Source organism: Heteronotia binoei, chromosome 2, assembly GCF_032191835.1.
Source record: "Heteronotia binoei isolate CCM8104 ecotype False Entrance Well chromosome 2, APGP_CSIRO_Hbin_v1, whole genome shotgun sequence".
Classification (NCBI taxonomy): domain Eukaryota; kingdom Metazoa; phylum Chordata; class Lepidosauria; order Squamata; family Gekkonidae; genus Heteronotia; species Heteronotia binoei.
In genome coordinates, this window is record NC_083224.1 from 50,602,527 (window position 1) to 50,611,795 (window position 9,269).

Sequence of the window (9,269 nt, forward strand, 5' to 3'; positions counted from 1 at the left end):
AAGTCCCTAAAGAATAGAAGTGTGTTAGCAAGAGTTGGCTGATCCATGTTTACTGAGGAAATATCAGTGCACAGGCTTGAATATGATTTCATTTCACATGGTTTGTTGCAAATTCAGCAGTGACTTGGAGGCTGCTTTGCAGTAACTGCAGGTCAGCAAAAACCCAGTTTTCACAGTTTCAGCTGGTTTGCTACAATGATCTGAAAAACCTCTGGAGTTGGCTAGGCCCCAAATCAAGCTGAGCATAGCCTAAAATTTTGCCTGTCTCTCATAGATAGGGTTGGTTGGTTTGTTAATACTTACTTCATAGGCTAAGTATATTGTGTATTGTTGTGCCGTGGGGTAGGGCCATGGTAGAAGGTCCTTGGTTTCATGCCTTACATGTCCAATTTTTAAACTGTCAGATAAGAAGTGATGGGAAGCCCATCTTAGCTCCTAGAGAGCTAAGTTTATATTGATTTCAGTAAGGCTTTTGATAAGGTTCTACATACTATTCTTGTTGACAAGTTGTGGTTTGGATCCTGTTACTGTTAGGTAGATCTGTAACTGGTTGACAGATCACACCCAAAGGGTTCTAGTTAATGGTTCCTCATCCTCTTGGAGAAGACTGACAAGTGCAGTGCCTCAAGATGTTCTGGGACCTGTTTTGTTCAACATCTTTATAAACAATTTGGATGAAGGAACAGAGGAAATGCTTATTAAATTTGCAGGTGATACTAAATTGGGAGGTGTAGCAAATACAGTAGAAGACAGAGATAGGATGATCTTCACAGGCTCAGAAATGGAGCTAAAACAAATAATATGAATTTTAACAGGGATAAATGTAAAGTTCTGCATCTAGGTAGGAAAAATCCAATGCAGAAACAGGTATCACCTGCCAACTGCTCCTAGACAGCTAACAATTAGATCTCGAAGGCACTTTAAGTCATTCTTCCACATCCCCTGAACTTGTGCAGCTTGGTGGTGCGCTTATTCAAGAACCAGCCCCACTGGATTCTCCTTGTTTACTCCCAGTAGAGCAATATGACCCTCATCTACCTTGGTGTAGGGGTTAGGCTGGAGTCTAAGGGATCCAAGTTCAAACTGCAACTTCACCCACAGAACTCACTGGCTGACTTTGGGCCAGTCATTCCCCAACCTAGCGTTTCACAGGACTGTAGTGCAGATAAAATGAAAGAAGCTAAATGGGCGTACACTGAACTCTGTGGAGAAAGGGTGGGATAAAATGTATTGGCTATCAAATGTCATCCATGGTGCTTTTTCCCCAGTGGTAAACTCGGCAGTTTGAAAATTATGTTTTGGACAACTTCTGTGCAGTTTGTTAGCTACTATTTCAGTTGCATTAAATATATTCCTTGAGTTTTCCCCGTAAACCGGTGGGTTTTTTTTTTTTTTAAAGCCAAAAGTTGCCATCTCATCAGAATACATTATGCAAGATGTCTCGCTCGCACGCCCATTATGCCAGGGTGCTGATCACCTTGAATTTCCGAGTGCTTTTCGTTTTGCAGACGTAGAGTTTTGGGGATGGGGCTGCCAAAAAGGAAAAAAAAAGTCCCAGTAACCAGAATACGCAACACTTGTTCAAAGAACGGGGAGGGGGGGGGGAGGTGTTTTTAAAAAGTGTTGATTCGCGCAAAAGGAAATCTAAAGTCTAGCGGAGTTTCCAGCGCATAAGAGAGTCAGCCCTGCCTTCCTGCAGCAGAGCCACAACTGCGAACAAAGACCGACAAAGAGGATTAACTCCGAAGTGACCCTCGCCTCTCATCGCAGCTCGCGCTGGCGGAGCCCCACCCCCGGAGTGGCCCGAACTCCGGGCTGGTGGTCACATGGCTCTCTCAGCATGGTGGGAAGAAGGAGAAAGTTATTCGAATTGCAAGCCCTGCTTGCCCTGGGACGGTGCGAGTCGCCGAGCCACTTCCCAGCCAGTTTGCTGAATTTCGCAGCTTTGCTCCAGCTCACCTCAAATGCCTGGATTTCCAAGGTAAGTATATATATTATTTCATGCCAACGTTATCTCCTTTTTTAGATTCCTTGCCTATATCTTCTTGCTCAGCCGCTTCTGCAGCGCTCCTCTTAACGCCACCTCCCAGCCCCGCGTAACTTATTCAGACCTTCAAGTCGCTGCAAAGCGTTTTATATATTTTTCAAACTCCCCTCCCCAGCGCTGTCCCGTACTTGGCCCTCTGATTCGCGGCTGCGCCTGTCCATCACACGCTCGACTTTTACCCCTCCCCACCTTCCTGATTGAGTGCTCGTTCCCCGCCTTCTTCCTCCGCTTCGGCCTGCCTCCTTGAAGCCGCTCTTGATTGGGTGGGGGGCGTGCTCGTCATGCCGCCGCCCAATCGGAAGCGGCCTGTATGCCCACGAGCGAGCCGGGAACTTGCAAGTAAGTGTGCGACTGTGGTAGGGGAGCAGCAGAGCTTTTAGGGAAGCCGGATAGGGGAGGGTCGGGAGACTTGTGGAAATAGGTCATTGTTCCCCCAATATTGCAAAGCATCTAGAGATTCCTCTGAAGGAGAGATTCCACTGTTGGGGAGACTTTCTTGGGGGTAGCGAGAGAGAGCAGGAAGAGATGGGAGATGTCCCAGAGCTATTTTTTACACGCATTTCCCCCCTCAAATCCCAGGTTTAAAGTGATTGGTGTTCTCCCTGTGGGTTCAGTTATTTTTGCCCCAATCGGACTGTGTAGAGATCTGTTGGTTTTAAAAATTTATTATTGGCATGGACTGCCATGTTTTGTATCTGATCTTCCTCTGCCCCTTGGATTTTAGCAGGTTGCTGCTTGGAGGGAAGAGGTTGTGTTTGGGGTGTGTAAGTCGACTTGCTTTTTGTCCTCTGATCTGATTTGCAAATCCACACATTGGCTTAGATATGCCAGCACTTGGCCTCCCTGAACCAAGAGCTAGGAAGGACTTGGGAGAATTCTTAAACGGAGATTCTGAGTGATGGTAAGACATTGAGTATAGAGACCACCTGTGCAGAAATGGCCTCTTGCCTGAAGAACAGAATTTATGTTGTACAAACACTTAGTGAGTCTTTAAAGGTGTACAACCAGTCGTCCCCCCCCCAAGCTCTGCTTGTGTTTGTGTATTCAGAAGAGCAGCTTTATGGTCGTGTGTATGTATGTGTTTCCCTTTGCAATCAAATATCTATATTCACCTCTGCTGCTAGTTTGGTGAATGTATATTTTCATAGAACCTGAATGACAGTGGAGACTATAGACCTATTCTCACAGAGGTAACAAACATGTATCTGGGCATACCATTTCAGGATGCAGGTGGGAGCTTCCAGCACATAGAAAATGGAAAGACAAGAATAAGGATTCAAACTTTCTGCCTGATGTGTGTTTTCTGTGAGATATTGAAACAGTATGGAGGTGCATTCATTCAAATGCAGCCTAAAGTGGTACAATTTAGATACAGATTTACCACTTAAGTGAAAACTAGACCAGAGATACTCACTGGATGTATTTGTTGCATATCCAGAGGGAGCACATCTTTTTAATTTATTATATTATCCCTAGAGGAGATTCTTTCTAACTAGGATCATTACTAGCTAAGTCTGTCATCTAATTGCTTGCATTTGCTAACATCTGAGTGGGGGAGGTATTGTGAATAGCTGGAAATATAGTTGGGTGATCTAATATCAGAGGTCTCGTTTTTTCTTATTCTGAATGTCCAATAGCCTAAACAATGTCTTGAGAAGTAAATGGGAGGAGTTTCATTTTAACTTCCACATGTGCTTAGCCTCCCAACTAAAACTTCTGTGCAACTCCAACACTTCCCCATAGTAATTTGTTTATTGTTCTGTGGGCTCCACAAGGGCTGTACATTTTTATTCTTAAGTACATCCCAGTGAACTCATTAGGAAGTAAACCTGTAGAAAGAGCATGTAAACCCTTAAGCTGCACCAGTTCTCCTAACTTAAAATTCATAAAAAACAGATTGTACTGGGACCATCAGACAGCCAGGGCAAATGATCAGTTTATGACAGTGTCCTGGAAATACCCATTCAGGGTGAGACAAACATTTCAGTACTTGAAAATGGAGATCTATTTATGTAAATTATGCTTAGAATTTTAGGCTATATATCTTGTTCTTTTCTAGAGAGGCAGTAGTACTATGGTGATAGAAGGTACCTTGGGAAGTACTCTGTGTGTGTGTTCCTTTACTAACAGTTCAGTACTAGTAATCTTGTCCTTGTGCTCTTTCATGAAAATTCCTCTCAGCCATGAATTAGTAAAGTGAATTGCTAAACTCAAGTAATTGTCTATTTGACCAATATCACTTGGCAAATAGCTCCACGAAGCGGAGACAATTTCTTAAAGCAGTGTTTCCCATTTGCAGGGTTGTGACCTGGTACCGGGCCATGGAAGCCTCACTACCGGGTCACAAGAAAAGCCAAAGCAAGCCCCGCCTCCAGCAAAGCTAGCTCTGCCCCCAGCAAAGCATGACCTTTGCTCTGCTTCCTTCCTTCCCCCGTCTCTCTGTTGTGCAGAGAAAAGCTAGTCTTGAAGACTGACACAGGCTGCAAAGCCTGCACTCCATTTGGCTTCCTTCCTTCCCCCGTCTCTCTGTTGTGCAGAGAAAAGCTAGCCTTGAAGACTGACACAGGCTGCAAAGTCTGAGCTCTGTTTCGCTTCCTTCTTTCCTCTGTCTCTGTGTTGTGCAGAGAGAAGCTGGGCTGTCTCTCCTTCCTTCTCCCCCCACTCCCAGTGTTTGAGAGAAAAGCTGGCATCCACTGGCACTTTAGACCCATGAAGTGTTCTTCAAGGTATGAGCTTTCCTGTGCCTTGCAGTATGTTCTTTTGGGGAGATTTCCCCGGGAGGCCTGGGTAGCAAAGAAGGGTGTGTGTGTTTTTTTCAGCCGGGAGGGGTGAGGAGTGGGCATTCCAGTAGCTATTTTTTTTTCAAATGACCCCTGGGCAAAATTGTTGCTGGCTGAGATCATCTGATGGTGAGGAAGGCTTTTTTTTCTTTGCCCCCCCCCCTTCTTTCTTTCCCTGCAAGTGATGCTCTGTCTGTATTCTTGGTGTTGGGAGGGGGGGAAGCAACAGTGAGAGGGCTTCTAGTACCCTGGCCCCACTGGTAAACATTCTGGAAGTGACATCACAGGAAAAGGTGGAGTTTTGGTTCAGTGTGCCCCAGAAGTGACATCACTTGGCCCTTGACACCACAGGAAATGACATAATTCCCGGCTCCACCCCCCAATTTTAGTGGGTCACGAAGGAGAAGTATAAAAATAACCAGGCCACGGGAAATAAAAGTTTGGGAAACCCTGTCTTAAAGGATTAAATAAACTTCCTTGTTTGGCCAGTGGAATTTTAACTGTTCTGGTTTTCTTTGTGTGGCAGCAAAGGCAGAAATAAAATAATGGCTGGTAATGATGAGCTCTTAAAGAATCTACAGAGTAACTTGCAAGAACTAGACAATCTCCGGTCTGCATATTTTGCATCCACGAAAAGTCCCCTGGCATCCATAGGAACAAGTACCAAAACTCTACTTCGTGACCAACACCAACTGTCAAGAGAGAATATGAACATGCAAGCATTTGCTCCTCGAAAGAGCATCCGCCACCGTAACCCCTACTGGCCTGATGAAGAAATACGAACTTTTATTGAGATCTGGGGCGATGACCAAGTCCAAGCCTCATTGGCCACCAACTTCCGCAACGAGGCCCAGTACGAGTGGATCTCTGATCGCATGCGAGAATATGGCTATGATCGAGATATGAAGCAATGCCGCCTACGTGCCAAGGAACTACGGCGAGGATACAAGGCCATCGTCTGTGGCAATAATTCCTCTGTGAGTGGGCAACGTGCCCTGCCATTCTTCGATTCCTTGAATAGTTTTCTGTGCATGCACAAGGGCCTTGTGGTTTCCAAGGTTTCCCTCTCAATAGATCGGAGAAATCGAGAGGCACAAAAGCTGGGGCTGGAGCAGGAGAAGAATGAAAAACTCAGTGTAGTTCTTGTTTCTGATGATGATGAGGCATCCATCCCAGAGCCTACGGATGACTCTAATGGCTACTTTCAGGACACTCGGATGGATTCTGATCCTGTGAATGCACAGTCTCCAGGTGATGAATGGGAACAGCATGTAGAAGATGGTATTCTGGCAGGTGATGATGTTTCACCCACCTTTTCCAATGCTAGAGGAGAGGGCCATTCTGCAAATTCAGGTGAATGTAGAAAATTAAAACTTCAGACTGGCAATATGGAGGCCTTATGGTTACTTAGACAACAGGCTAGTGAGTGTTTTGTTGGATTTGCACTCAAAACACAGGGAGAACTTGCCCAAAGCAGGGAGAACACTGCATACAAGGAGGAATTTGCTTAATTTCCTCGAAAAGATAAACAATGTGGCACATAGCCCTTCTTGAAAGTTAATCTTCAGCCTTGGAAGCCCAGGTTCAAGGTTGTATTTACTTAGCAGTTAAGGGAAAGGAGCTTTGTATATGTTTAAAGGCATTCTTATTATTTTCCATATTCCAGAGCTAACTCTACTGAGCTCTGGCTGAAAATAAACGCTGTAGATTTATCTCATTTTAGAGTCTTGCTAAGATTCAAGACAGGTTGCACAATTAAACAAAACTATGCAATAAAACAATATAATATATACAAAAAACGCATTAAACCTGGATTACAAAATTAGAGAATAATGCAAAAATGACAAGGTAATACATACAAAACTGTAATAAAACTGAGTTACAAAATTGGAGAACAACACAATAGAAGCAGTATAATACATACAACAATGCAGCACAGTCAGGTTACAAAATTAGAAAACAATGCAATAAAAACAGTCTAATGCTATTTACTACCTTAGAGAATGTTGCCATTATGTTAATTTTTTTTTGTTTGTTCCACAACAGGCCCATCAAGCTCCTTCCCTAGGGCATCCCAGGTCGATGCTGATAGAGCAAGCAACCACTGGAATCGGAAGCAGAGGAAACAAACGGATGCTACCTTGGACCTTGTGGATGCCATTTCACAAGTGGGTGACAGGCTAGTGAGTGCTCTGTCGGATTTGCAATCAAAACACAGGGAAGCCTCTGAACTTGCCCAGAGCAGGGAGAACAGTGTGCGCAAGGAGGAATTTGCCATTCTTGCAAGCCACGTGGACCAAGCCACAAAGAACATGGACAAACTCATCACGCTTATGGAGACCTCCACCAGACGGATTGCAGATGCCATGGACAGACAGACTGCTGCATTGGAGAACATGGCCCGCTTGTTTGCTACAAGGGTTCCAGCTCCTTCAGTGCTCCCAGGGTCTCAAGGGCAACCTGTGCTTTCCTCCTCAAACCATTCCGTACCAGTCCCATCGCCAGGAATGGGGTTGCCCAATGCCGTGAACACTTTGAGGGCACGCCATACTGGTGATCAGGGAGCACCAAAACCACCAGTGCCCTCTGAGGCTGAGGAATGTCAGCCAGAGACAAAGAAAATAAAAATAGAAGACGACTAGATTTTTGCGATCGTATTGCAGTCCTTCAGATCTGCTTGTTTGCTCTCACTGGATGAATGTTTATCCTTTTATTATTTTTTTCTTTCATTGGGAAAGTCATGAAGGTGGAGCGTGGAGTAAAGGTCTATTTTTTTTTGTCTTTTTAGATTTGTAGTTACGGTTTTTTTAAAAGTTTGTGCATAGATTTGTATCAGGGAGGGAAGGGTGAGGTCCCCCAATCCAGGACAATACAAGCGCACAGTTCACTGTCATTCCACTATTTTCTTGTTTCATATTTCACTGCTCAGCTATGAGATTTGATAGTGATCTGGATGTTGGCTTGAGACATGGAGATCATGGATTCAGATCTCTTGTTGGTCATGAATTCTCTGGGTGGCTTTATGAAGTCACTCTGAGCCAAGTTTATCTCCAAAACAGTAATACTAAGGATATGTATCACTAGCTGATTTTGAAGTTGAACAGTTTCAGGATTGCAAATCACTGTGCACACTAAAAAAAAAAAAAAATGGTATAGGAGATAAGGGTAGAGAATTGCTTTCTCTGTCGCAATATAAAATCCTGTTATTAAATCAATGAAATGCACTGGGTTATTTTAACATGGGTTATTTTACTTGCTTGTTTCCCTGGAACTTTGTGCCAGATGAGCGCATATCTGATTGGCGAGACAAGATAGTCTTCAAAATGAGAAGAGAGAGTGAATACAAAGGAGCAAGGATAAAGTATGAGCTTCTAAATTCTCACCACCCCGCTAGATGCAGGCCTGAAAGGGACAGGCATTCATGCCCAACGTAATGTTCTGTCAATTTGTAGCTGACTAATTGGGTTGGTGAGGGAAGCACTGCAAAGCTCTGAGTTTCAAAGAACTCTTCCTTAGGCACAAATGTTCTGAGTAGCTTACAAAATAACAGCCTTACTTGAAACCAGGGTCCATCAGCATTTGATTTCCAATAAGCGCTAAGAAGTTGTCCCTGGGCTGCTATCAGGGTGGGCATCAAGGTTCTCTCCTGTGGTTGGCTGGGACTCAGCATTTCTGATCACAGATGTGCCACTTAGCTAACACTAATAGCCAGTGACAGATCCATTGTCTATGAGTTTCAATTCTTAAGCAATGTAAGTGAGTGCTGACACTTTTGTATTGTAAGTTGATTAAGGCTGTAATCCTAAAGACCACTTACTAAGGAGTAACTCTCATTGAACTCCATGGGACTTACTGAGTATACATGCTTAGGATTGCAGTTCAAGTGTTGGTGTGAAAAGCAGGGCAGAGGCTTCGTCATCCCTTGATTTCCAAAAATCCATTGCATCATTAAAATACCAACAGAGCAGCTGTGTTTATAGCAGAAGTAGCAGGATCCTCTAGCACCCTTAAAGAGCAGCTCCTGTACTATGAACTGATGGCTTAATAAAATTATTAGTCTTTAAGGGAGGCCCAAAAAATCTTGGTTAGAAAAATATTCTCTCCAAAGCCATTCAATGACAATGGAAGAGATAAGGGGACATAGGAGACTGTGACTTGGATGCATGATCAGAAACATAAGGGATTTGAAGCAGTTGTGTTTGCTTATGGCCTTGTGCAATATCTAGTGCTTTTCTCTGTATGTATTATGGTGCCCAGAAACTGGTTGCAAAAGAGCTTGCACAAGTAGAATCACAAGTGGGAATGCAATGTTTGACTTAGCTCAAGCGGCTGCTGTGGTCTTTTTCCTGCAGTTCCACTTTTGCAAGAGGAAATTTTGATCCATCCTAGTGCCAGCACTGTGGATGTAAGGCAGATATGAAAAGAAAAGAATTTCTAGTGTG

At 44.0% G+C, this 9,269-nt stretch overlaps 1 protein-coding gene across 3 annotated transcripts; it reads left to right on the forward strand.

Moving 5' to 3' along the window:
• Positions 1-1,641: 1,641 nt before the first annotated feature.
• LOC132566176 (uncharacterized) lies at positions 1,642-8,051 on the forward strand. 3 transcript variants are annotated; one of them, XM_060230935.1, is made up of 4 exons: positions 1,719-1,981; positions 4,672-4,773; positions 5,354-6,180; positions 6,874-8,051. In XM_060230935.1, exons 1-4 carry the CDS (start codon positions 1,965-1,967, stop codon positions 7,467-7,469), a joined length of 1,542 nt encoding a protein of 513 aa, XP_060086918.1. In that variant the 5' UTR covers positions 1,719-1,964; the 3' UTR covers positions 7,470-8,051. The 3 variants fall into 3 exon arrangements, with proteins under 3 accessions (XP_060086920.1, XP_060086918.1, XP_060086919.1); XM_060230937.1 differs by lacking the exon at positions 4,672-4,773 and having other exon boundaries at positions 1,642-1,981; XM_060230936.1 differs by lacking the exons at positions 1,719-1,981; positions 4,672-4,773 and adding an exon at positions 2,247-2,386.
• Positions 8,052-9,269: the final 1,218 nt, after the last annotated feature.